The following is a 27,971-nucleotide window of genomic DNA, read 5'->3' on the forward strand; positions in this document are numbered from 1 at the left end:
CCGGGATGAGGTAAAGGTCAGTTCAAAGATCCGGCGTGGCTACAGGACGTGGGGGCAAATCCCACTCTCGTGGGACTCCTGGGAAGGGGGCAGCGGGCTGAAGTGGTGGCCAGGGTCTCAGAGGGACGATCTGGCCTGCACCCCACCGTGGGATGTCAGGGTCCTGTGGGAGGACCCGTGTGCCAGGCGTTCTTGGGAGAAGAGGAGAGAAGCAGACTTCCCGCGGGGCAGCTGAGCAGGGAGCCGGATGGGCTTGATCCTAGGACCCTGAGATCGTGATCTGAGCCAAAGGCAGAGGCTTAATTGACTGAACCACCCAGGCGCCCTGCTGGTGGTCTTCTAAGGACAGTGATCCTTGTCCTCTCACACCCCCACCCCGACGACCTCACTTAGCGCTCCTTGCCTCCTCAGGGCTTTAACACAGGGATCTGCCAGGCAGGTGTGTGTGTGTGTGTGTGTGTGTGTGTGATGCAGCTCGGTGCACAGCAGTGGCCGTTCAGGGCCTTCCCTTCAGTGCTGACCACTCACCTCACACTCTCTCCCCCGTACACACTCACGTGTGCCCCGCACGCACCTGGACCTGGGTCTTGCCGGGGGCACAGTACTCCCTTTACTGGAAACATGCAGGTCTGCACACACCAGCGCGTAGCTGCCCCCCCTCCACCCCCCAGGCCGGTTTACAGCCTGCGGGCTCTGCTGCTACCAGCTGTGCGACTTTATCGGTCTCTGCCCCTCAGAGCCTCCGTTTTGGCATCTCTAGAATGGGGACGGTGGTGCTGGTCTCTGGGCTCAGTACTCAGGCAGCTTGTGCTCTGTGCTGACTGTGCGCCGGGCACTGGCCCCGGGACTTGTGTAGGGAAGAAAGCATGTGGTTCTGGACCAAATCAAGTCACAGACACTGAGTCCCGAGGCAGGACTTAATGTAATGTTGTAGTCACGCTTTACTCCGCTAATAAACCATGCTTTTATAATTTTCAGTGACTACGAGAAACAGAGGGGACCTGGGACTCGTCCCAAATGGTCAGAAAGGGGGTGCCGTCAGTGGGGGGGGGCATGGATGAACAGAGCCACAGGGAGGGGACTCCCCACACGTTTTGCACTAGATGTTTTTCAAGGGCAAGTTCATAAGACATGTATTTAAAATCAAAACGAGTACTTTGATTTTAAATACATGTCTTATGAACTTAGGTGGTTATTTCAAAGGAGACCCGTGGCTGAAGTGTCCCGAAGTGAGTTGTGTTATTTACACATTTGTCATCGGCATCTGAAGTCGTGTTCTGAATAGCAGATGTGAGGCACTGTCATCTCACTGTCACACCGATTGTTCACTGTTCTGAGAAGGTCACATCATAATTCATTAGCAATAATTAGTCCCCGGACACCCCTGCACTTCTTCGCTCAACTGCTCCATTAATTTGGGTGCGAATCACACATTCCCGGTGCCAATCAATGAAGATCTGTCTGTGATGCACAAGGTGATGCTATTAGTTACAATATATTAACTGCCTAATTTAAAAATACAAAAGCTGTCTTTATGAAGGGCAATTAACCACTAAGCGTAATTGATCATTCATAACTCTCTGATTAGGAAAGACAAATATTAAGAAAGGACTGAACCACCTGGGCTGTTGATTAAGACATGGTTAGCCTCAAGGTGTGTGTTCACTCTGTTGTTGGTCAGGCTACAGATTTCTTTTCAGGTGGCACTTGTCAGCTCCAGGGCTTGGAGGGTCGTCACAACGAAGGAGCACTTGCCTGTGTCCAACGGGGCTTGGAAGGGGGCTGCAGGGGCACCTTTGGGGGCAGCAGTAGGTGTGGTCGGTGTGGTTCTAAGGAAGAGTCCCTCTCACCGGCTGTCATTTGGATTTTCCGTCACTCAGTCATTCAGCAAATGGGAGCCTGCCGTGTACCAGCCCAGTGTGAAGCAGGGATCCCGAGGAGAATGGACCAGATGTCACTGCTGACCTCATGGAGCACATAGGTCTGGGAGAGAAACAATAAACAAAGATATAAGTCAGACACTTGGAGATATTGGCTAACGTTACAAAGAAAGAAAAATACAGCCAGAGCTAGGATAAGGACAGTGTGACGCAGGGTGGAGAGGGGGACACTGGACAGACCTGCCACCTTTTCCCAGTTCTGTTATCACTAAGGAGCATTGAATTTGGAGCTCCCTCCACCCCGGGATGGAGCAGATTGCCTGAGGCACCCCTGCCCGCTCAGTGACCCTCCTCTTCAGCCTCATTTTCTGGCCCAGCTTCCATTTACCCAAGGCTGCTCAAAGATTCTGAACCCGACCAGGGCCTACACTGCACCTGTTTCTCCCTCTGCTCCGTCCACCCACCCTGGCCGCCTAATCAGTTCGAGTTAGATCTGGCTCTTCTAAGAAGCCTTTTCTGAGACCCCATCCTGGGAGGAGACCTTTCCCACCTTTGGCTTTGTAGGGTGGCTACGGTGGGTGCTTCTTGTTTCTGACTCCATATCGGTTCCAGGATCCGTGTTGGGGTCAAGTAGAACTTAGCCCATGTCCCTAGTGTCTCAGATCCAGGATGAGGAATAGAAAGTTCCTGACCTTCCGAGACTCAGTGTCCTCTCTCATAAAGCAGGATAGAAAGCATGTCACCACCAGGGTTGAGACAGAGTTGCATTTTTACCGGGGGTCTCCCTTATTTGGCCAAGCAGAGGTTGATTTCAAGTGCATAGTTTTGAGTAACTGGGTCTACTCTGTGTGTTGCCTCTGCACAAGAGCACAAAATTGGAACACGTATCTCTTACACAGGGTATTTATTGATAAATACTAAATGATAAATTATGCACTTAACACTGGATCAGATATATTATTTATATTATAAAAATGTAAAAGTTGAAAGGATGGCTGAAAAGTAAAGGTGTCTTCTGCACGTTTGGAGACCGCTGGCATGGCTGTGTCAGAGACCTGTTTGCAAACAGTGCCAGGTGGCAGTTAGTGCCCTCAGGTTAGTTTCCTAACGTCTCCCAGACCTCCTGACTTGTCTTTTTTTTTTTTTTTTTAAGATTTTATTTATTTATCTGACAGAGAGCGAGATCACAAGTAGGCAGAGAGGCTGGCAGAGAGTGAAAGAGGAGGAAGCAGGCTCCCCGCTGAGTGGAGAGCCCGGTGTGGGGCTCGATCCAGAACCCTGGGATCACGACCCGAGCCGAAGTTAGAGGCTCTAACCCACTGAGCCACCCAGGCGCCCCAAGTAGGACTGCCGTCTTGCTCTGGCTTGTCTAGGGAGGGCTGTGTGTTCTGGGCCCATGGGGACATCTGCCATCAGAATGGGTCCCTGGCTCGTGGGCTCAGCTGTGCCAGCCCCTTTTCCTGCGCAGCCTGAGTCCACTCTTCTCTCTGTTGGAGGCTGTTTCTTTGCCTCCTGGCCCCCATCTGCCTCTTTATTCTGTTCCAGTCCTTCAAAGCACCTCCCTGTGGCTCCAGCCGGAGCCTGCCTGTGGTCAAGGTTACAATTCTGTGCGCTGGCCCCCAGGCAGGCACTTAGTAGATGCTCGGTAAGTGTTGCAGGAGGGTTGGATATTATAGCATCTGGGACCTCTTTCGGCATCTGCTTGTGGGTTTGCATTCCGAGAACCTGGCCAAGTGCAGCCAGGCTGCAGCCGGGGTCCTGGGAGCTCAGGAGAGAAGAAATGTGGGTGCAGCTGGGTCTCAGGGTCTTGTTAGGTTAATCCTGGGCTTGCAGGGGCTCCCTGGGTCCTATGTATCCATCCCGGGATTGTTCATATACCTGATGACCGTCTGGCAAACTTTTCTTCGGCGACAGCAATGAGAAGACACACGCAAACTTGGTGTCTCAGCCTTTGTTCTTTAGGGGAAATATGGATGCGGAGGTAATTAGGCACACGTAGCCCACGTGCACAGTGGAAGTGCTGATCACGGTGGAGCGGTCCGGAGAAACTGCCGCGGACATGCATGGGCGATCTCTCGCCAGGCCGAGTGGGATGGAGTGATGGAGGGGAGATGTCCGGTGCGTCTTGGGAGGTGGGAGAATCGGCACATGTAGAGAGGTGCCATGTCCCAGGCAGGAGTGGAGATGTGTCCCAGGAGAAGGAACAGAGATGTGTCCCAGGCAGAGTGTGGGTGTGTGTCACAGGTAGAAGGAGTGAAGGAAATGTGTCCCAGGTGAAGGCTGGAGTTGTGTGTCAGATGAAGAGGTGGGGGGGTATCTCAGGCCGAGGGAGTGGGGACAGAGATATGTCCCAGGTGGGGTGTCCCAGGCCAAGGGAGTGGGGACGTGTCCCCAGCAACAGGCTCAGTGCAGATGGAAAGGAGCGTTGTGGGCAGGGTCGGGGTTCCCTGGAAAGGGTCAGCTCCAGCTCAGCAGCTCCTGTCCAGACCCCGGGGTCAGCCGACTCTGGCTTCAGGGAGCCACCGTGGTCTGGCCCACGTTGGCGGTCCTGATTGCCCTTGGGAAGTGACTTTCCAGCTTCCTCCCGGGAGGCCCAGTGCTCCAAGTGCTGATGGCACCCTCTGCCTGTGGTGTTCCCACTTCCAGACTGAAGCAGTCACAGCTGAAGGTGAGGTTCTGCACCAACGAATCGCAGAAGTCCCGGGGAGACCTGGTGTTGCTGCTTCGGCGCCACGGCTTCGACATCTCCGAGAGCGACGTGACTGCCCCCGCCCCAGCCGCCTCTCTGATCCTGAAGGAGCGAGGCCTGCGGCCACACCTGCTTGTCCAGGATGGTAGGCTTGCCGGGCCCTGGGCTTGGTCGGGGTGACGGTGCCTCCTTTCCAGGTGGGGGCCGAGGGAGGGCGTCCTTCTGACCTGGGCCAGACCACCGGGGAGGACACAAACGCTTGGCTCCTGCCGCTGGTGCTCATGGGCCTGTGGGGTGGAAACCTCGTGGGCTCCCTGCTGGGGACCAGTTCCCTTCCACCCCTCGCTGAGTACTGGAGGGTCTTTAGAGGCAGGTTCCAGATGGAACAGTTTCCAAGGAGGAAACCTCTGAGCCTGATTTCTTTGATCTAGAATGGACCAGAGGGGCAGGGAATCGCCACAGTGGCAAAAATCTAGCTTCTAGGGCTTGTGGGGCAGGAGATGGGCAGGGAGGGAGGCTGAGGGGCTCCACTGAAGTCTGTAGGTTTCTGTCTGCCACACCCCATCCCCCACTCCCCCCACCTCCCCCGCCACCCTCCCCCAACCCTGAACTTGATCTCTATTTGTGAAAACCAGCCCTACTTTCTGGCAAACGGCACAAGGTTTATATCCTGATCTTCGTCTGAATGCAACGAAAGAGACATTTTGACCCTCCTTGGGGAGTTTTTCTGGGAAGTGGAAGGGGCGGTATTATTGGGTGCCTTCTGAATATTTGAAAAGAAGACACATAAGCAGAGCTTCGCAGTTCAGGACACTTCCCTGTCATTGCACTGAGCCCTCCCTCTTCCCCTGCGCTGGGTAGTTTTCTTTACAAACCACGGCAGAAGCAAGCATATTCTTCTGCCTCCCGGCAGGAGAGGGAGCCCCCCCGAGCTTGAGAGTGCGCCCTGAAAGGCTCGAGTGTCCAATCCAGAGCTCTGGTGCCGGTTGAGGGCAATACGCCCAGCCTTTAGAAAGCCTCTTTCTCAAAACCCTTCCTCTGTGATCTAGGATCTCTGCCAGTGTCTTCAGAACGGGTCCTCAAGGAAGAAGAAGAACTTAAGAAAGAAAATGCCCACCCCCGGGGCAGAGGGAGGAATGGGGGTGAAGTGCGCTGGGAAGGGGAAGGAGATTCAGTGTTTGCCCGGAGGGGCTCGATCGCTACGGGAGCTTGTGCAGGCCGGAGGGGAAGCCGGGTGCCCTCCTCAGCCGGACCCCTGCGTCTCTCTTCCATTCATATGCCTGTCTCCAGACTTGGAATCTTTTTCCAAGTTTTACTGTTGATGAATTCCACCCCCAACATTTTATTATGACATTTTCTAACATACAGCCAAGCTGAAGGAATTGTGCTCAGAATAATTTTGTATGTGGTCTCCTTGGCTTTACTAGTGATGTTTTGTTTTCTTCCTTATTATGTCTACCTATTGCTCTGTCCATCTTTTCATCTTACTTTTTTAAAGATTTATTCTTAAGATTTATTTATTCTTAAGATTTATTTATTCGAGGGAGAGAGAGAGTGCTTGCGTGCTGGTGGGGGGAGGAGCGGGGAGAGGGAGAGGGACCCTAAGCAGACGCTGCACTGAGTGTGGAGCTTGATGCGGGGCTCGATCCCAGGACCCTGAGACCAAGAGTTGGATACTTAACCAACTATGCCACCTAGGCTCCCGCTTTTCTTATCTTTTTGATGCATTTCAAGGTAAATAGCAGACATTGGTACATGTCCCCAAAACGCTTTAGCACTTAACTGGAGTCCAATGTCTGTTTATAATTTTATCTTTTGATACAAAATTTATGTACAATGAAATGCAGGAATCTCAGGTGCGCTTTTGCTGAGTTCTGTCAGATGCATCCATCTGTGTGTCCCTAGCCCTGTCGTGATCCCAATACAGAGCTTTACTGGCACGTCAGTCCCCATCCCCAACCCCCTCGGAGGCATTTTCATTTGTTTCATCATGAGAAGTTTGCCTCATTTAGATTTTTGTATAAATAGAATCCTGCAGCTTCTAGTTGTGCCGGGGCCCTGTGGACCACCTTCAGGCTTGACAATTTGCTGGAAGGACCTGCAGGGCCCAGAAGAGCTGCTGGACTCAGTTAGGGTTTACTGTGGTGAAGGAACACAGATTGAACTCAGCAAAGGGAGGAGAGGCGGGGGTGAACTCTAGGAGAATGGGGCATGACCTTTCAGTGGTCCTCAACTGGGAAGGCTCCCTGAGATGACTTAATTCCCCCAGCCGAGGTGTGTGACCGTACATGCAATGTGTCATCACCCAGGGGAGCCCACTGGAGCCTGGTGTCTAGGGTTTTGAGTAGGAGTTGGTCGGAGAGGCACGCAGCGCCCGTGGACCAACCTTGGCTACTCAGTCTCTGACCTCCCAGGGCCTCAGGCATACAAAAACTCTCTCTCTCTCTCTTTTTTAAGATTGTATTTGAGAGAGAGAGAGGGTGCATGAGGAGGGGCAGAGGGAGAGGGAGAATCAGACTCTGCACTGAGTGCAGAGCCCAGCCTGGGGCTCCATCCCAGGACCCTGAGATCATGATCTGAGCCAAATGCAGATGCTTAGCCACCTGGGCCACCCAGGTGCCCTGAGGACCGCCTTTCTTTGGAATCTGCTGGGTCCAAGCAGCCTCAACATACTGTTGTTGGGAATTATCTGTACGGTTGTGGGTTATCAGTAGGTTTTTTCTTCTCTGTTGTGGAGTGCTGTTCCATTAAGTGAACATACCAGGCTTTGTCCAGTCCCCTGTTGACAGACAGCTGGCTGTTAACAACTTTAGGCCATTAGGGAGGCGATCTGCTATGAATGTTTCTGTGGAGTTCTTTTGGATAAATACCTAGGACTGAATTGCTGGGTCAGAGGGTAGGTGGCTGTTGAGTTTTATCGGAAACCGCTAGCCTCTCCCCAAAGGGCTGTATCATTTCACGTGCTGACCAGCCGGCTCTTACAGCTGCTCTGCTTCCCCACCAGCGCCGGGCGGTGCCTGTCTTTTTAATTCTTGCTGTTCTGCCAAATAGGAAGTGGTATCATGCAGTTACTTCCATTTTTTAATTAGCAAGGTCAACATCTAAGACCAAGATAGGTGAGAATACGGTTCGTCCTAAGCAATGGAGGGCATAAGGCTGACAACTTAGTTTATCCTTGCAATGTTCTCGGATTTTAATTTAAAATTGGGGAGAGGGGTGCCTGGGTGACTCGGTGGGTTAAGCCTCTGCCTTCGGCTTAGGTCATGATCCCAGGGTCCTGGGATCAAGCCCCACATTGGGCTCTCTGTTCCACAGGGAGCCTGCTTCCTCCTCTCTCTGTCTGCCCCTCTGCCTATTACTTGTGATCTCTGTCTGTCAAATAAATAAATAAAATCTTTTAAAAAATAAAAAAAAATAAAATTGGAGAGGACAGGGGTTCCTGGGTGGCTCAGTCAGTTAAATGTCTGCCTTTGGAGGATGCCTGGGTGGCTCAGTTGATTAAACTTCTGCCCCTGGTTCAGGTTATGATCCCAGGGTCCTGGGATTGAGCCCTGCCTCAGGCTCCCTGCTCAGTGGGGAGCCTACTTCTCCCTCTCCCTCTGCCTGCCTGTGCTGTCTATCTCTCTGTCAAATAAATAAATAAAATCTTAAAAAAAAAAAAAAAAGTCTTCCTCTGGTTCAGGTCATGATCCCAGGGTCTTGGATCAAGTCCCGTATCGGGCTCCTTGTTCAGTAGGGAGTCTGTTTGTCCCTCTCTCTCTGCCATTTCCCCCTGCTTGTTCTCTCTCTCTGACAAATAAATAAATGAAATCTTTAAAAAAAAAAAAAAAAAGATAAAATAGGGGAGGGCAGAGAAGGAAAGGAGGAAGAGGCTTTGCTAAGGGGCTCGGTGAGCGGAGGGGCAGTGGGAGGTCAGCGGCTACTCCTTCCAGCACGTGTGTAACTCGAGGCTCTCCTGTCTTCCATGGGGTTGGGCTGGAATGCTTACAGTGTGGGTCCAGCAGTACAGACCCTACAAAGGTTTCCAGCAGCCTCATTTCACCCTGCATTCAGGAATCTGTGTCTTCCTGGCAAATGTCGCTTCTCACTTGCAGAACTATGGGTTCCCTTCTGTGGGATTGGACAGGAACCCCTGGGATAATGGCAGTGTTGGGCTGGGGCTCCCCGGGGTGGGTCCATCTTTCTCCTGACAAACCCCAACTGTGGGGAGTGGAATTCCTTCATCTGTAAAGTGGGAGTCAGACCCCTTCCAAGTCCACCTCCCGTACAGCTGGGAGGATCAGGAAGTGCGTCTGAGAAAGGGTCCAGACCCACGTGGCAGACGGAGGGGGTCCCTGGTAGGAGATGAGACGTGAGCCATGTCTCCGTAGGGCTTTATCCCTCTTTCTCTTTCCAGGAGTCCTCTCAGAATTTGATCAGATTGACACCTCCAACCCCAACTGCGTGGTCATTGCAGATGCTGGAGAAAGCTTTTCTTACCAAAACATGAATAAGGCTTTCCGGGTGCTCATGGAGCTGGAAAGTCCTGTGCTCATCTCTCTGGGAAAAGGGTAAGTCAGCTTCAGGAAGAGGGTTTCCGGCTGCTTTGGACGACAGTCTGTGGGTCTCTGGCCTTGCAGAATCAGTACGCGGTGCAGAGAAGTGGGTGTGGGGCGGGCATAGGCTGCCTTCCTTCTCCTTCTCTGCTTTTTTCCCTTCATGCTTCCTTTCTTTTAATAATTTGTGAGGAAATGAGAACTCTCTGGCTTCGGGGGAGCTGGCTGGTCAGGCTTCTGAGTGGGCCCTGGGCTGGAAGAGGCTGGGGCCAGGGAGGGCTGCTGCTGATGGAAGCCCTGTTGAGGCCTCAGAGCACAGGTGCTCACTGTCCCAAGGTTAGGGGTGTTTGCACAGGGTACAGCACCAGGCACTGAAGGATTGTCTCTAGGGGGCACCTGAGTAGTAAAGGGAAGGCTCGGGGGCCTGGAGGAAAGCTCTGGGCCGGGCTCTGTATCTCTGGCCACAGAGCAGTCTCTGTAAAGTTCTGATTTTGTCACTGACATTTTTGTCTGAGCCTTTAGCACAGTCCTCATTGTCTCTTCCTTTAAAAAAACCAAACCAACCATGCTGGTTACTTTTCTCAACATCTTTTAGCACCAAGACAGTGCATGTTCATGGGAGGAAAATTAGCACAGTTGAGCAAAAAGAAGAAAACAGAGATTTCCATTCCACTGCACAAGAAAACAGCTGTCAACACGTCGGTGTGTTTCCTTCCATGTGGTTCTTGGAGCAAAGAAATCATTACAAAGGGATGTCCTTGGAGCATCAGTATCAAACCTGACCTAGTTTTGTCACCCGGGTTTTTGTTGTTCACCAGACAGTACTTTGTGAACAGCTATCCACTCGATAAAGAAATGTCTGTGTGGCACAGTTTTCCTGTAATCTTTTTTACAGGATATCCTGTAGTTTATTTAAATTTATTTTTTATTTTTTAATTTTTAAAAAAGATTTTATTTATTTACTTGACAGCATAAGCAGGGGGAGCTGCAGGCAGAGGGAGAAGCAGGCTCCCAGCTGAGCAAGGGAGCCTGATGTGGGTCTCGATCCCAGGACCCTGGGATCATGACCCAAGCCAAAGGCACATGCTTCCCTGACTGAGTCCCCCAGACATCCCCTATCCTGTAGTTTTCTTAAACCGATGCCCAATGATGGATGTTAGGTTGTTTCTGATTTTCTACGAAAGTAAAGCGGTCATAGGCGGATCCGAGGCTCTCCGTGCACATCGCCGGGCTGCTTTCCAGAAAGCTGTGCAGACTTAATCTGTCAGCACAAGGCAGTACTAGGCTTTCAAGTCATGGGCTCTTAGATTTGCAGGGACCCTCTGGAGCCCTGCCCCAGCTTTTCGTGCCTGGCGGGGATTTGGGGGCCGTCCCTGGGGAAGGCTTTTCCAGCTTGGGTGCTTCTGCTGGTCGGGAACTCCTGCCCTGCGCCTACCAAATGGGGCCGGCTATCGGAGGAGTCAAGGGGGGGACCTTTGGTTTGGCCACGCACCATTACGTATTCCATTTTGTTTCATTCCCACCACAACCCTGTGAGCTGTAGGCAGCAGCAGTGCCATTTTGGAAGTGGGCTTATCGAGGCCTAAGGAGTTGAAGTAAGCTGGGGTCCCCGGCCCATAAATCCTTTCCCCTGGGGCTACTTCAAGAGCAGATGTTTGGCCCTCACAAGACCCTAAATTTGGGGGCAGCGTGTTTAAAAATTGGGAGATTTTGGGGTGCCTGGGTGGTTCAGTGGGTTAAGCCTCCGCCTTTGGCTCAGGTCATGGTCTCAGGGTCCTGGGATCGAGCCCCACACTGGGCTCTCTGCTCAGCGGGGAGCCTGCTTCCCCCTCCCCCTCTGCCTGCCTCTCTGCCTACTTGTCATATAAATAAATAAAATCTTTAAAAAAAAGAATTGGGAGATTTTATATAAAATTCCCAGATTTCTGGATACTTAAAAAATCAGAAGATCTGATAATTCCGGGCCCCACATTCCACCACACGCAGAAGCTTAGCTGAGGCCACCGCCTCCACTGATTCCCGCGGACCGTAGGCCTCGCCACTGTCGCCATCCCTTTCACCAAGCTCAGAGTCCGCTGCCACTTAAGTGCACTATTTTGGTTGTTTTTCTCATGGTATTTCTTAATGGCTTTGTCTCTGTCAAAATAGGCAAACAAAAGAGATTTCAGGAAAGAGAGAATATATTTCCTTTTTTTTTTTTTTTTTTTATAATTTCTTTATTTGACAGAGGTCACAAGTAGGCAGAGAGACAGGCAGAGAGAGGGAGGGAAGCAGGCTCCGTGCTGAGCAGAGAGCCCGATGCGGGCTCGATCCCAGGACCCTGAGATCATGACCTGAGCCGAAGGCAGAGGCTTAACCCACTGAGCCACCCAGGTGCCCTGAGAGTATATATTTCTTTTAGGAACTTAAAATATTTAATGTGTTTATCATGCAAATAAAATATGTCCTGTAGTAGTCAGGATTTGTCACAGAAGCAGAACCAAGAGGGGCCAGGTGCCCATAAAGAGCTGTGTCCAGGTCCAAAGGCTGTCTGCCGGCAAATTCCTTCTTGCTCAGGGAGATAATACTGTTCTGTTCCTGCCTTCCCCTGATTGGATGAGGCCCACCATAGAATGGAGGGCAGTCTATTTACTCAGAGACCACTGATTTCAATGTTAATCTCACCCAAGGAAGACCTTCACAGAAACATCCAGAATAATGTTTGACAAAATATCTGGCCCCTTGGCCCAGTCAGGCTGACACATAAGTTCACCATTCTAGTCCCTTTCCGACCTCACAAGCATCTGCGGATTAGAGTGCTACAAGCCATGGAACTTGGCCTGCTCAACTCCCTCACGCTCCTGGCTTGATCCTTCAGTCATCCCTGAGATCACCAGCCCCTCACTAGAGAACAGCATAATGAAGATCTGTCATGATTCATTTACGTTAAAACTTTTTCTTTAAAATTTTCCCTAACTGTTAAATGTTATTACTACTGGGGAGTAGTCAAAGTAGATATGTTGTTGAAAAAGAAAAAGAAAAGGAATCATTTGCTTTTTAGCTTCCTCATGTTGTAGTAAATTCAAGAGTAGGCAAGGGTTGGTTTTACAAATACGCAACTGGGGGTGCCCCTGACTTATGGGGCTCCTGACCTGGGCTGTGGGTTGGGCGCTCAGAAGCAAGGGACAGGAATTGAGAGCTTTGGGGCCCAGGTCAGCAGCTTCTTGGGACAGCCCAAGGACCTATGAAGAGCTGCTGTCCTGTCCGAGTGGGGGTCGTGGATGGCGAGGGGCCGTCCTCTGCCGGCACAGGGCCACGCGGGGCCCCCGGAGGAGGCAGGATGGCAGGGGCACTGGGGCAGAATGTCCTCCTCCTGGAAATGGAGTGATTTACATTTGGCATCTGTTTGGACCGGGAGTGGGAATTGCCTTTGTAATTTCTTCTGTCATGCTGCCGTCAGAAAATTAAGCTGTTTACGCGACAGACTATGGAAGGTTAATGGCTCTTGTGGGAAAGGTCAAGTGGTCATTTTGAAGGGAGGCCGTGCTGAATAATCGGAAGGGCAGAAGAGTAAAGCATAAAATCTATCCGACCGCTTCAGGCCAGCTCTTTCCCGTCTCTCCAGCACCCCCAGTTTCTTCTTTGTGGTCGGAGCACTCAGCTTCTGCTGCTGCTTTCCTGATGCCAGTAACCGAAGGTGGTGGATCAGATCTCTTCGGTTTCAGGAATAACCTGGACCTTTATATTTAGAAAAAATTAACTTAGATACTTGTATTTCCTGTGTCTCTAAAAATGTTTTCAGCTAACAGATGGCCTTTGAGGTAGCTTTTGGTTAACCTGAATGAGTAAGGAATAAAGAAAAATTCTGGACACTGGAAAAACAAAGCCGAGATTCAGTTAAAAAAGAAATTGTAAGGTTTCTAATTTTGATTTACGGAAGTCAGTTTTTTTTTTAGGCTCTAAACATGAGGGTAACAAAGGCAAGGTTCTGATTGTGTATTTTAAGCTATATGCTCAGGTTTTTCCTTCTATCAGGACTAAATTTAAACTTCAGAAAGTGCGGGTTCCTGTTGCTTGGGAAGAAAGACTCTGGGGAGTGCGGCTGGGCAGAAGTTGTGCTGGGAACATGTCCTCGGGAGGTTTTTCCAAAGGGAGGTACACTCAGCTCCTGCCTCCTCCTGCCAGCCCAGGGCCCTGGCCAGAGGCCCAGAGAATCCTCTGCTCCAAACAGACCTGTGCCTGTTGCAACAAGATGGTGTCGTTTTTAATTCGTCCTTTGGCTTCGGGGTCTTGTGCTGGCCGCATTCTCTCCTCACCTCTGTCCTTTGTCCCTGGCTCACTTTGCTGTGTCCCTTCCTCAGGGAGGCCCTCCCTGGTCCCCCTCCTGCCCCTTCTGGGCTCCCACTGCCCCTCTCTTCCCTTCCCACAGCAGTCCTCATACAGAGGGTGAGGGGACAAAGCCGAAACCGGGCCTGGAGGGTCATCCGGCCCACGGGGTCCTCAGCAGAGTGCTGCTGCTTGATTCTGAGATGGCCCCTATGGCTGGACAATTCTGTTCCCTTCGCTTTAGTTTCTGCTCCCAGCTCTGATGTGTCCCTGGGATGCTGTCTCCCTGTGCCCAGCATGTTTAGCCCTCCTCAAGCAGAGCACGCAGAGTCTGGGGTTCCCCTGGTCATTGCCTGTGCCCTGCCCCTTTATATTTGTCTGTGGACTGGGCTGCTTCCCCACCAGACTGGGAGTCCCTTGGGGACAGCCTAGGTCTGGGCTGGTCTCTGAGTCCCAGAGAGGGCCGTGGATCTTGGGGACTGAATTATGGACCCCAACTCCGGGGTCACTGAGTGCAGGGCCCAGCACCCAGTGTCTCCCTCTTCCTGTAGGCCAAACCTGACTTGACTTCGCTGTTCCTTTAAAACTTGGGACCTAGCTAGGGAAAGTGGTTTATTGTAGGAATGGGGAAATAGAAGGAAACACTTCAGTGAGGCTTTATCAGGCAGAATACATGTCTGGATTCTTGATTTAAGACAAAGGCAATTAAGGACCTCTAACCCTGGGTTTTGGGGTCACCGTTTAAATGGGGTAGCATTTTTAGGCCCCAATGCTATAAGCAGGAGCTGTTCCACTTGGCTACCAGGCATCTTCCTGAAGGGGTGCAGTGTCCCACCTAGCCCTTGTGGGTTGATCCCTGACCAAGAAACCTGGGCTTCACTTGGAGACCCACTGGTCCTGCCATACCAGGAACCACCCCGTCCCCACCCCAGCTTCATCTCGTGGCCTCCAGGCTCCCAGCGTACCTGACAGGAAGGATTGGCTGGGCACCAGCCCCTCCCAAAGCCAAGGGTTTGGCTAAAGCCTTGCAGGCCAGCCTGCGTGGAGCCCGAGAACACCGAGTGCTGGGGGAGCATGTGGTGGGCAGTTAGGCTCCCGCAGCCTTCAGGGCCTCCGGTGGGGTCCAGAGGAACGGGCAGGACAGACTCCGGGGGCGCAGAGCTGGAGGAAAGGAGCCAGCCCTGCGGCAGCTCCTGGGAAGCTCAGTTCTAACATTTCAGTAGGCACAGGACAGGTTGCAACCCTCACAGAGGGGGAAGACGTGTGTTCATCCTTTCTGGCCCCGCTCATAGCTCCTTGCCTGTAGCCCAGTCCAGGTAACCAGAATAATCATTTTCTCGAATATTTTTTGAGCAGTGCCTGCATGCGAGACGTCATGTCAAGAACTTTGCACACATTGTTTTGTTTGAGCTTAACAATAATTCATGAGGTGGGCACTAGGGTCCTTGCCCCCCATTTTCCAGATTAGGAAACTGAGCCTGGAGGGCTTCAGCAACCCAAAGTCTCACAGTTAAAAGGATATAGAGCTTGGATTGGAGCCCTGGAGTCAGTGTGCCTCACTCTTCTTCTCTTCAGGTCTCTGTGTACGTGTTGTTCGAGGTTTGAGTGGTGCAGATTAAACTACCTTTGCTCTCTTTCTAGTCGAATGGCTTTGCTCCGGAACTGGGATTCATTCTCTATGTGTCCCGAGGGGTCTAGGTGTGGCCCCGGGAGGGCCAGATAGTGGAGGCCAGGGCCAACACAGCGCTCACAGGAGTCACAAAGCTGTCCTCAGAAAGGCAGGCTCCCGTGAGCCATGCCGGGTCGGTCTCGGGTGAGACAGGAAGAGATTGTTGTCTTCTCGTGAAAGCATTTGGCGCCGGGACCACCGGTTAATAGGAGATGCTGCGGGGTGCCATGGAACTAATGGGGTTTTCTTCTTCGGGCAGCAATTAGGGGTTAATCATTAGCAGTTAGGAGTCCGCCATGTGCTCTGTGGACCTTCTGCCCTTCCCCAGAATACAACGCAGGCCCCTTGTCTTTCTCTGTTAGTGACTGGAACCATCTGCCCCTGGGGTCCCCCGAGGGCTGGCAGCAGGGGGCCACTGGGAGTGAGAGCTGCTGGCCCACTATCCCCCCCGCCCGGGCATGGTGACCCGCTGCTGGGCTGTGTCGTGCCGACCTCTGTCGGTCGTTCCCAGCCTGGCGCCCGGACTGACCCTCACCCATGGTTCTGCTCTCTCGAGCTGGCAGAACCGGGGTGCGGCGGTTTCTCCTGGCACCGCTCCCGGGCTCCGCTCACCGTGTCCCCTCCTCCTCTCTTGTAGACGCTACTACAAGGAGAACTCGGGCCTGATGCTGGACGTTGGTGCCTACATGAAGGCGCTCGAGGTACCTGGCCTGAATTTGTCTGAGCCGCCTTCAGATCTCGGGGCTGTCTGGGATGCTTCTGGTCTTTCGGGAGAGAGGGGTGAACTCCGTGTCTGAAGCGCCTCTTCTGTTGCCAGAGCAGGCGCCCTCCTGTTCGGGGCTTCAGGCGGAGCGCCTGCTCCGCTCCAGAGTGTGGCCCCTCAGCCGCCGGGGTCGTCACTCTGCTGTCCTGTCCCTCCTGCTCCTTCCCACTCCCAGGCCCCGCACCAGGCCCACCGCCGGCCTGCTCGCTGCCGCTGTCCTCTCAGACCCTCGGCGTCAGTCTGCCACCTGCCTCCTTCCTGACACTGGTCATCTGCAACACCTTGAGCATGACGTGTCCTAATGGGACTCCCTCCTGATTCCCTCCTCCTTTTCAGGCCGGGTTCAGATGGGGCCCCCGGTGACCCCCTGACCCATGCCTGCTCAGCCGCCCCAGGTCAGCTCACCTGCCACCCTCGCTGCTATGTTGGCTCTTGGCACCCCGCAGTCGGGTGCGAGTGTTGGGCAGACTGGCTGGTAGAGCCCTGGACCTTTTCCCGTGGGGGGCCTGTGACTGAGTTGGGGGACAGGGGAGAAGCAATTATGCAAATGAGAGCACCAACCAAATGAGAGGGGAGGGAGGGTGGCCCGTCTCCTGCTGTGCTCAGGTTTTTGAGCGGATCGCAGGGGGCCAGGTGGGGGCCATGTGTCTCTCAGCCCAAGTGTCCTGCGTCTTGGAGGCCCCTGGTCCCGGGTGCACCTTCGGGGCACTCTTTCCTTGATTCCCCAGAGGGAGGCCTTTGGAGGAGGGCTCACCTGTGGCTTTGTCCTCAACCCGCGCTGTGTCCTTTTCTCTTTTCCCAGTACGCCTGTGGAATCGAGGCCGAAGTGGTGGGGAAACCTTCTCCTGAGTATTTCCAGTCGGCCCTGAAGGAGATGGGGGTGGAAGCCCACGAGGTAGGGAGGTCTCCTGCAGGAGCCCGCGTGTGGAAGCCGCTCGGTCGGGGGCGGCCTGGAGCGCGGGCCGGGGGGCTTAGGCACCTGTGGAGGCCGGCTGGGCAGCCCGGTGTGGACCCGGCCCTCCACGAGAGCTGGTTTTACTGGGAAGGGGGGGAAAGCCCGCAGAGGAGGCCCGCTGAATGCTTTCAGGCGGTGAAATTCATTTCAGCCTTGAGTCAGAAACAAAGGCCTGTGGCCGTTTCTAAGTGACTTCTGCTGCTTCTCTGGAAGGATAAGAATTGACGTGCCCTACTAGTGTGTTCACAGTAGTTCACAGAAGAGGTGAGGGGCGGCCAGCCGGGGGATCGGCGGAAGGCGTGGCGGCCTGGCCGAGGGTCGCATGGGTTGCCAGACTGCGCTCGCCTCAGTGCTGTGGGGTACACGCTGGGTACGTGCAGGCCCCGGGGGTGCCTGCCCGCATCCAGGGGACAGTGGTCAGCGGACAAGAGCAAGAGTTCAGGGGACCTGCCCCGCTTCTACCGGACGCTGCTTGAGTCCAGCTGTGCCTGCCCTCCGAGAAGCCACTCCGATGTGAAGCACTGACCAATGAACTGATGAATGAAGATTCTGGAAGAGCCTATGATGGGATTCCTCACATGGTCACAGGCGGCTAGGATGACATGGCAACATCAGAAGCAAGAAGAAATGGAAGACGACAACACCCACAAGGGAGTTTTTTTTTAAAGGATCTTATTTATTTGAGAGAGGGAGACAGTGTGAGAGAGTGTGCAGCAGGAGCAGAGGGGAAGGGCAGAGGGAGAGGGAGTAGCAGACTCCCAGCTGAGTGGGGAGCCCGATGCGGGGCTCGATCCCAGGACCCCAGGATCATGACCCAAGGCGAAGGCAGACGCTTAACTGACTGAGCCACCTAGTTGCCCCACAACTGATTTTTCTTAATACCACTTACCTTTTAAAGAGTCAGAATGGCAGGTAAGACGTGGGGAAGGAGAGTGTTTCTGCCTCTTCCTATGCTGACTTATTCCGTCGTCTCTTTAGCTGGACTGTTCGGTTCCTCCTCCGTGGAAGAAAAGCTCACGTGAGGCTGCACCAGCCCAGCCCAGTCAGCCTGGGCTTTTCCAGTCTGTCCCTGCCCTTGACCACACCTGCGTGTATGTTCCTCCTCTGCTTTTGGACTCAGATGGCCGTCTAACTCTGCAGACATAATTAAGACAACCAGAGCTGCTGGGGCACTTGGGTGGCTCAGTCGGTTAAGCGTCTGCCTTCGGCTCAGGTCATGATTCCAGGGTCCTGGGATCCCCAAGTCCTGTGTTGGGCTCCCTGATCAGTGGGGAGTCTGCTTCTCCCTCTGCCTGCTACTCCCTCTGCTTGTGCTCCCTCCCTCTCTCTCCCTGTCAAATAATTAAATAAAATTTAAAAAAAAAAAAAAAGAAAAAGACAACCAGAGATGAGATAGTATATAGATTAATGCTATGTCTTGAGTGTATATCTCTGAAATCCTCACTACATGGAAATCCTGGAAACGCACTTAATTTGCAGGAACATTGATCTGCTTTGCTGCTCACAGAGATTTAGGGATGTGGGAGGTCTAAGCTGCAGAAGTTTCTTTCACTGTACTTTTGTTCTGCCCTTGTTTTCGAAAATTCTAATTTGTAACTACTGTTATCAGAAAAAACATTTCAACCAAGTTTCTTGTTGGAAATTAGCAGTCCTACCTGATGACTGTCCCATCACCTGATGACTTTATTTCTTACCCCATCCAGTGAGAAGTTAATAATTACAATTTTCTATGTTTATTCTAGACTCGGGTGTATTGGGGAGAGTCACATGTTGAGGCTGACTGAAATAATTCCGATGGGGCTCTGCGGGGTGCTTGTGGACAAGCACATCTGAGCTAGTGTGGCAGAAAACCATGATAAAATGGAAATTTTATGTCCTTGCAAGCGTTCTGGGTTTGTAAAATTACCTTCGTCTCTTAGACATCAAATGCTTATGTTAGTAATGATAAAATAAGAGGACACTTCTCCATTTAAAACGAAAAACAAAACAGTTCATAGAAAAGACAATATGTAACAAGATTCAAAGAATATGTATTTTGCCACCCTTACATGATGACTGTGTTTGAGACAGATGGCCTTCCCAACATGTATCTTAAAAAAAAAAAAAACCAGTACGATTTTGGTGTCCACAGTGCCCCCATTTCCCAGGTGGTGTGGTGCTGGCCCCCAGCAGCAGGTGGTTTTCTAAGAACATCATTGAAAAGACAACGGGCACATGCCTGCAGCCAGCCGAGGCCGCCCCGATGTCTGTTTTGGACATGACAGTGGGGACAGCATCCTGTGGTGAGGCAGGTGTCCCCAGGATCACTGTGGTGTTCCCTTCTTGATAGACCCGAACTTCCCACATGTTCGAGTCTAGAGCACTGGTCTCTCGTGATGCATGGAGAAGGCTGGCCCACTGCCTTGGATATCCAGAACCGCTGCCCCCAGCCTTATTGACATCTGTGAATGCCAGAGGGCATAGGGTGTCTGGGGTTCTTAGGAAGAACCCAGGAAATGTCTTGTGAAGACATCTTCTCTGGTAGAAGAGAAGAGGCTTGTGTTTTGAATGAAGACCACGGGCACAATGACCCTGGGTTTTCAAGACTTTGTTTCCTAGGGCAGAATTGTTTTTTTATTGTGGCATGTTTCAGAGTGATTCTCCCCATATAGCCGTAGCTCAGATTGAACAATTAAAACATTTTGCCACATTCTCTTCTTTTTCCTTTCTTCTTTTTTTAGAAACTTTTTCTTTCTTTCTTTTTTTGCTGTTCTTTTTTTTTTTTTTTTTTTAAAGATTTTATTTGTTTATTTGACAGAGAGAGACACAGTGAGAGAGGAACAGAAGCAGGGAGAGTGAGAGAGACACTTGGGCTTCCTCCTTAGCAGAGAGCCCTCTGCAGGCCTCAATCCCAAGACCCCGGGATCATGACCTGAGCCAAAGGCAGACGCTTAACAACTAAGCCACCCAGGCACCCCCCTTGCTGTTGCATTTCAAACCCCAGGTTTGTTGTTATTGTATCATTTCACATTATAGTACGTCTTTTCAAAAAAGATGGTGTTTTTTTTGTTTTTTTGTTTTTTAAAGATTTTATTTATTTGTCAGAGAGAGAGAGGGAGCGCGAGCAAGCACAGGCAGAGAGGCAGGCAGAGACAGAGGGAGAAGCAGGCTCCCTGCCGAGCAAGGAGCCCGATGTGGGACTCGATCCCAGGACGCTGGGATCATCACCTGAGCCAAAGGCAGCTGCTCAACCAACTGAGCCACCCAGGCGTCCCAAGATGGTTATTTTTGACGTAACTCCAATGTGTTGAAACATCTAACAATGGCCAGCAAACATGTAAACAGATGCTCGTCAAACAGAGTCGTCAGTCATTTGGGAAATAAATGCAAGTCAAAATGGGGTTAAGCCTCTGCCTTCGGCTCAGGTCATGATCCCAGGGTCCTAGGATCAAGCCTCGAGTCAGACTCTCTGCTCAGCAGGGAGCCTGCTTTGCCCTCTCTCTCCCTGCCTGCTGCTCTGCCTACTTGTGATCTCTGTCAAATAAATAAATAAAATTAAAAAAAAAAAAGAAAAAAACTACAGTGAGCGCCCACCTCACACCACCTGGAAGGTCATCCATAATAATTTTTTTTAAAAGATTATTTATTTATTTATTTATTTGGCAGAGAAAGAAAATGCATGAGCAGGGGGAGGGGCAGAGGGAGAAGCAGACTCCCCCTTGAGCAGGGAGCCGGACGCGGGGCTCAATCCCAGGACCCTGGATCATGACCTGAGCTGAAGGCAGATGGTTAATTGACTGAGCCACCCAGGCGTCCCTATCCATAATAATTTTAAAAACAAAAACAACAGAAGATGGCCAGCGCTGGCGCGGATGTGGAAACGCTGGAACCCTCCTGTGGGGAGACCGGCCAGGATGTGAAATGGAGCGGCCGCTGTTGAGAACTGCTTCTGGATGAGGGAAACAGAAGCACCATATGACCTGGCAATTCCACTCCGACGATGGCATCCAGAACGATGGAAAACAGGTGTTCAAACAAAACCTTACCGTGAGTGTTCAGAGCAGCGCTCACGGTAACCAAAAGGCAGAAACAATGAGAACGTTCAGGGGCATGTGCACAGAGCAACGAAATGGGGGCTGTTCACACAATGGGATAGTTCAGCCGTAAAAAGAAGAAATGCTGATCAGTGGTGCAGTGTGGGGCCTGGAAAACACTAGGGTAAATGAAGGAAGCCAGACACAAAAGGCCACATTTTACATGTAATGTGACATTTCTGTGAGATGTCCCAAACAGGCAAATCAGAAATCTAAAACACGTTAGTGGTTGCTGGGGCTGGGGGCGGGGGAGTGGGGAGTGGCTGCTGATGGGGACAGTCTCCCTTTGGGGTGATAAAAGTGTCTGGAGCTGGATGGGGTGACAGTCCTACAACATGGTGAATGTACTTAATGCCACCGATTTGTACGCTTTAAATGCCGACGGTGAATTTTGTGTTTTTGTTGTCACGGTGGGAAAAAACTCTACCTACAAAATCAACAGTGATTGCCTAGTATTAACCGGTAATCAGATTTAAAGTTCCCTGGCTCTCTCAGAAATGTTCTTTCATGTTGATTTGTTTGACTCAAGTCCAAACAGGATCCGTACCTTGCATGTGGTTGTTCTGTCTCCGAAACTTCTCATTTTAACTTTTTATCATGGAACATTTATAGTGCCTATGCAAGGAGAGAGAGTAGTATAATGAACTCCTAGGTACCCATGACCGAGCTTCGCTAGTGATCAACTTACAACCATTTAGAAAAAACTTACTTTTAACTGTTCATTTTTTTTTTTTAAGATTTTTTATTTATTTATTTGACAGAGAGAGACCACAAGTTGACAGAGAGGCAGGCAGAGAGAGAGAGGAGGAAGCAGGCTCCCCGCCGAGCAGAGAGCCCGATGCGGGACTCGATCCCAGGACCCTGAGATCATGACCTGAGCGGAAGGCAGCGGCTTAACCCACTGAGCCACCCAGGTGCCCTTAACTGTTCATTTTGAAGTGATTTCATACTTACAAAAGTTGCAAAATTAGCACAAGGAATTTTCCACATGCCCTTTGCCGGCTTCTTCAAATGCTAACGTCTTATACAATAGTCATAGAACAGTGATAAAATCACATGTCCTTAGCCAGCCGCCAGCGTCGTTGTGTGGGACACATGGCTTGTAGCAGTTGCCTTCCCCCAGGGTCCTTCCTTCTGGGCCAGAACCTCAGTCCTTTTTGTCTCTAAGGATGGTGACATTTTTGAAGAGTTCTAGCTGACTCTTTTGTAGACTTTGCCTCAATTTGGTTTTCTTCCTCATGTCTCCTTGTGACTTAATTTAATTTTAGGTTACGCATTTTTGGCAGGAATGTCCCAGAAACAGTGCTCTGCCCTCTCGGTGCACTCCAGCAGGAGGCACGTGAGGGCATGTCGCCCTGTTGTTGCTAAGGGTCCCTTTGATTAGTGTCAGAGGTGACCTGTGCCAGGGTTCTCCACACTGCAGGATTACTCCCTGTCCCATGTAACTAGTAAGCGTCTTGTGGGAAAGCATGTTGACTGTATAAATAACCTCTTTCCCATCACTCTTTTCCTTAATGTTTGCATCCACTGATAATTCTTTTTATTTTTTCTTAAGATTTCATTCATTTATTCGACAGACAGAGATCACAAGTAGGCAGAGAGGCAGGCAGATAGAGGGGGAAGTAGGCTCCCCACCGAGCAGAGAGCCTGATGCGGGGCTTTATCCCAGGACTCTGGGATCATGACCTGAGCCGAAGGCAGAGGCTTAACCCACTGAGTCACCTAGGCACCCCTCCACTGATAATTCTTACCTGAAGCAGTTATTATGGGGTGTTTGCCAAATGGTGAATCTGTATTTCTGTCATTCCTTCTATATTTATTAGCTCAATTTTCTTTTTTTTCCCCATTGACTTGTTTGTTCCAACTTGGACCAAAGGATATTTATTTTATTGCCCAAGTTACAGTCCATTCCTATTGTTATTAATTTTGTTGCTCAGATTGTTCCATATTTAGCCATTAAGTAATCTTCAAGATTAATAGCCACTTATTTAATCTGTACTCCACCCATTCTTCTCCCCTAAATTATTTTGAGTCATATCCCAGAAATCCTGTTCCTTCATCTGTCAATGTTTCTTTGTTCCCAGATGATAGGAATTCTTTTTAAAGCCATAGGTAATGCCATAGGTAATGCCATCTCCATGTCTAATACCAACAATAATTCCGTGATATCATCAAATATCCAGTTATTGTTCACATTTCCTTGATGGTTTTTTTTTTTTAAGATTTTATTTATTTATTTGACATAGAGACAAAGAGAGAGGGAACACAAGGAGGGGAGGCTGGAGAGGGAGAAGCAGGCTTCATGCTGAGCAGGGAACCTGATGTGGGACTCGATCCCAGGACCCTGGGATCATGACCTGAGCAACCCAGGCATCCCTCCTTGATGGTCTTAAAATTGTTCTACGTTGCTTATAATTTGTTTGAATCAGATCCAGATGAAACTCTTGCATTGTTATTGGTTAATGAGAATCTCAGGTGTTCTTTAATCTCCTGGTTCCCTCTACTTCCAGCCCCCAATCGCCCTTTTGTTTTTCCTTGCCACGTGGTGAAGAGGAAATTGGGTGGTTTGTTGCATGGGCTAGATTTTCTTGGTTGCACCACTGGTATACTCTCACTTGCTCTTCCGTTCTCTGTTCTCTGAATATTGACAGTAAGATCTACAAGTTTGCTCAGAGTCTGGTTCAGTTTTTGGATGACTGCTTACAGGTGGTGGTGTGTCCTCCGTCAGCAGGTGGAGAATGTCCACTTGTCCCCTTCTGTATTATTAGCTGCTATTCGTGATTGGTGCCAACTCCTTTAATTCATCCTGGACCATAGAATGGAGCTGTATTAATTCTTTCATCCCTTCTTCGTTTTCCCCTCTGGGTTACTTGTATATCAGAAAGCTTCTCACCAACTGTTTGTTACCCTGAGGTACAGTTCACATAGGGAGCTCCAGATAAAGGCCTATTTCTTTTTCATTGTTCATTAGTTTTCACAATAATGAGTTGATTCTCTAGCATCCTCCCAAGGTGACGAAGGAGATTTGAAACTATACATATATCACTATGAATAGATAGATTTAAGACAGATAGATTGATGAGTTTCGATCCATTGCAGTCATGATCTTATTCATATCAAAAGTATTTCATCTTTGACCAGTGGAACCCCCTTCAAGCTGGCCTCTAAGTCCTTCTGACCCGATCTCAGGAGTCTTTGAGGTTCTTTACTCCCTGTTATGACAGGATCTTCCACACCTGCCGTGTATATTTTCTGTCTCAGGCCCGGGATTCACCTTTCTTCCAAGGAGCCATGCTTACCTTTGGTGGAAAATGGTATTTAGAAACCATACTGGGAACATGAAGGGTTCTTGTTGCTATTGGGTTGATCATCATTTCTAAATTTCTAAGCCTTTTTAAAAAAATTTAAGATTTATTTATTTGTTGGGGGAAACACGAGTGTGGAGAGGGGCAGAGGGAGAGGGAGAAGCACACTCTCTGCCTGGCAGGGAGGCTGATGCTGGGGTTGATGCCAGGACCCTGGGATCGTGACTTGAGCTGGAGGCAGATGCTTAACCAACTGAACCACCCAGGCACCCCTTTTTTGAGCCTTTTTAGTCAACCAGGCTCAGAAAAGTATTTATCTTTTTTTTTTTTTAAGATTTTATTTATTTATTTGACAGACAAAGATCACAAATAGGCAGAGAGGCAGGCAAAGAGAGGGGGGACGCAGCCTCCCTGCTGAGCCGAGAGCCCCACAGGGGTCTCAATCCCAGGACCCTGAGATCATGACCTGAGCTGAAAGCAGAGGCTTAACCCACTGAGCCAGCAAGGTGCTGCGAAAAGTATCTTTCTTTAAATATGAACTACATCTGGAGTTCATACTGAAACCTCTGATGTGTCAGGCCAGTGGGTTTCTACTTGACCTCATCAGTCTTCTATCTCTATCTCCTTTTTCCACATCAGAAAACTTGGCTCTCAAGGATACCAACAGAACCAGTCGTTTGTTTTCATCCATTGTACACACAAGAGTCTTGAGTTCCAGAAATTATGGGAAAGAAACCAAACAAGAAGAGTCTGGTGCTACCACAGGGTTAGCAGTGCCCTGAGACTGAGCCACTGTTGTGGTTGGTATCCCAGTGGACCGGATGGCCATCACAATGTCACTGTCCTGACCCTTACTGTTTACAATTTCTTTTTTTGGCAGTTCTTTTTCTGTAGTGAGCACCTCCTTCTAAAAATTTGTGGCCAAAATGCTGGGTTTTAGAGCCACAGGCATAGTTCTTCTCTGGATGGTATGCCACCAACATGACCCTCTTTGAATTCACTTTACTTACCATTTTTAGGGAACTGGTTTTCAACATTTACATTTTTTATAGTTATGTAAAATATTTACTTGGCTCCAAAATCAAATCCATAAAACGAGATATAGTCAAGGAAGTTGATCTTCTGTCCTTTTCTTTCTCTTTCTACTCATCTCATTGGAGCCCTTTTTATAAATGTTATGGCTTACCTTTTCATTTCTTAAATATAAACAGTTATGTATATATATTTATTTGTTTTTAACGGGTTTTATATATGTATTTATTTATTTATTTATTTTATAGAGAGAGCAAGCTCCCATGAGCTGGGGTGGCACAGAGGGAGAGGGAGAGGGAATCTCAAGCAGACTCTGTGCTGACCGTGGAACCCAGTTTGGGGCTCCATCCAACGACACCGAGATCATGACCTGAGCCGAAACCAAGAGTTGGACGCTCAACCAACTGAGCCAGCCAGGTGTCCTTGTCCATATTTATATTCTCATAGGATAAATTTAAGAAAGAATAAATTCTTCTACTCTGTAACAAATTATCTTAAGAAAGGCTAATAAACATGAGTTTTAAAAACCAGTATTTAGGGGGCGCCAGGGGGCTTGGTTGGTTAAAGCATCTGCCTTTGGCTCAGGTCATGGTCTCAGGGTCCTGAGATCAAGCCCCATATTGGGCTCCCTGCTTGGTGGGGAGTCTCTCTGTGCTCTCACTCTCAAATGAATAAATAAAATCTTAAAAAACAAACAAAACAACCAACCCCAGTATTTAGAATTCTACATTCTGACAGTTTCTTTGGTTATATTGTATAGTTCAAGCTGGCATGGTTCCCCCCTCCCCTTTTTGCTTTTTGGCATTTTTCAATTATTTTCGCAGAGGGCACCTTTTGCATTCTGAGAACTGCCCTCCCCACACCTGAGAGAGCAGCGGAGGCCTGCTTGGGGGGCAGGTTAGTCTGGGCATCTCATCTAGTGGGTGCTGGGGCTGGGGGTTCTGGGGTGGGCTTTGGCTTGGGGATTCCCCGGGAATCTCTTGGATAGGTTGAGGTTCCTGCGGTGGTTGTGTGTGTCGGAGGCCGGATGGCTGAGGGCTGGTTTGCTCCAGCAGCCCCCAGCTCAGGCGGCAGAGCTGAATCTTACTTACCTCTCATATTATCATTCTCCCTTCCGCCCTCACGTGCCGTTTCTGTCTCTCCTCTCGACAGACAGATGAGTGGCAACTGCCTGTTGTTAACACTCTCACTCCCTGTTTTTCTAAAATGTTCGTTCATGTTGTTTTGAGCCTCAGAATGTGTAGACATTTTAAGGCAGTATTTCAGAATAAGGCCATTTCAGATGAACTGTGTCTTAGGTACAAGGTAATAAATTCTCTGTTCCTGCTTCTTTATTTTTAATGAAAAATGCCTGTGAGGAGCGGTCTTGCTGCCGCAGTGCCAGGCTGTGGCAAATCTTAAATTTTTCAAGCTGCTTTAATCAATAAAGTTATCACCAGTCATTTCCCTTGATAACTGCTCCTTCCAGGCCCCGGCCCGCTTCCACTGATGTGCCCTCCGCCTGCCTTCGGAATGGACATAACTACCCAAATCCAATTTTCATTCTAACCTTTCCTCAATAGCCTAGAAAGAACAGATTGCTGGTATTACTCTAATAGATTGGAAATTCAAACCTCTTAGAGGTAACCGGGCCCTCTCTGGGAGTCAGTAATAAGGCAAAGGATAACATACCTTAAAGGTTACTTCTAGAAATACCTAATTTCTCATGGCTTAAGGCTTCTGAAGCAGTGCAGTTTTGTAGCTTCCTACCGCAGCCCAAATGATGTGAGGGTTTTGGCAGTTTTCTGTAAATACCGAAATTGCGTCTGCTGCAAATTACGCAGGTTTCGTGGAAATTGGGACTGTTGAAACCAGAGGGCTTAATTAGCACAGGGGCCAAGAAGCTGAGGGCTGGGGGTGCCCATTTCACAGGCAGGGAACCTGAGGCTCAGAGAGGAAGGATCTTGACTGCCTGGAGCCCCGTGTGTGTTGGGCACACCCGGGTACCGTCATGTCCCTGCTTATTTCACCAAGTCCTTACGCCAGTCCTTGTCTGAGGTCCTCGCATTTCCATTTTAAGGTCAGGGCAGCAGTTCCCCACCTCTGCACTCTTGACATTTTGGGGCCAGATCATTCTTTGTGACCCAGTGTGAAAGCACAGATGTCTCCAGATGTTGCCAAACGTCCCGCCAGGGGCCAGATTGTCCCCAGTTGAGAATCACAGCATTAGGGAGGAGTCACAGAAATCTTAGTACTGAGCCCTAGATATTCTGCTGATGAGGCCCGTGTCCACGACCCTGTCCCCTCCAGGTCTTTGCTGTACCCTGGTTCTCAAGGAGGGGGCCAGCCACATTGCAGGATTTTTAGGCTTGGTGAATGAACTTTAAAAAGGTGTATGTAGTACTACAGTATCACTTGCTAGTTTGGAAACGACTAAATATCGTTGGCAGAATTACATATTATAGACGGTGAAGTTAGACAGGATCTAAGTGGGGAGGATAAATGCCCTCAGGGCAGCCTGTCGAATATGGGGGCGAGGTTTGTAGGTTTATCCCGAGAGGGCTGGGCATAAAACGTGGACGCTGTCCTTCTGCTCGCTGGTTCTCAGATCATGCATTCTACTGATGTGGCTATGGGGCCAGGCAGTTACTCTAGTGGTGAGACCTGTGGCTGGGGAGTGACTGTCCATGTGGGGCCACTGGGGGCCACTCATTTCTCTCATGGCCTCTTTCCCCTCATGGATTTCCACGGAGGGCTTGTCCCCAGTCCCCTCCACCTGCTTGGCC

At 50.2% G+C, this 27,971-nt stretch overlaps 1 protein-coding gene and 1 long non-coding RNA gene across 4 annotated transcripts in view; one reads left to right on the plus strand and one right to left on the minus strand.

Annotated features, from left to right (window-relative positions):
- Positions 1-27,971, plus strand: part of LHPP (phospholysine phosphohistidine inorganic pyrophosphate phosphatase) — a 120,727-nt gene that overhangs the window by 12,317 nt on the left and 80,439 nt on the right. For both annotated transcript variants that reach the window (XM_032312302.1, XM_032312303.1), the window contains exons 2-5: positions 4,527-4,714; positions 8,966-9,119; positions 15,716-15,779; positions 16,644-16,736. In XM_032312302.1, the coding sequence (XP_032168193.1) occupies positions 4,527-4,714; positions 8,966-9,119; positions 15,716-15,779; positions 16,644-16,736 (499 nt within the window). The remainder of the gene's footprint in view (positions 1-4,526; positions 4,715-8,965; positions 9,120-15,715; positions 15,780-16,643; positions 16,737-27,971) is intronic.
- Positions 1,571-18,022, minus strand: LOC116572888. 2 transcript variants are annotated; one of them, XR_004278544.1, is made up of 3 exons: positions 17,686-18,022; positions 12,677-12,821; positions 1,571-1,983 (listed from the first exon to the last, which is right to left on the minus strand). It is a non-coding gene; the product is annotated as an uncharacterized LOC116572888 (long non-coding RNA). The 2 variants fall into 2 exon arrangements; XR_004278543.1 differs by lacking the exon at positions 17,686-18,022 and adding an exon at positions 16,596-16,702.

The sequence above is a fragment of the Mustela erminea genome, chromosome 14 (genome assembly GCF_009829155.1).
Source record: "Mustela erminea isolate mMusErm1 chromosome 14, mMusErm1.Pri, whole genome shotgun sequence".
NCBI classification, from domain to species: domain Eukaryota; kingdom Metazoa; phylum Chordata; class Mammalia; order Carnivora; family Mustelidae; genus Mustela; species Mustela erminea.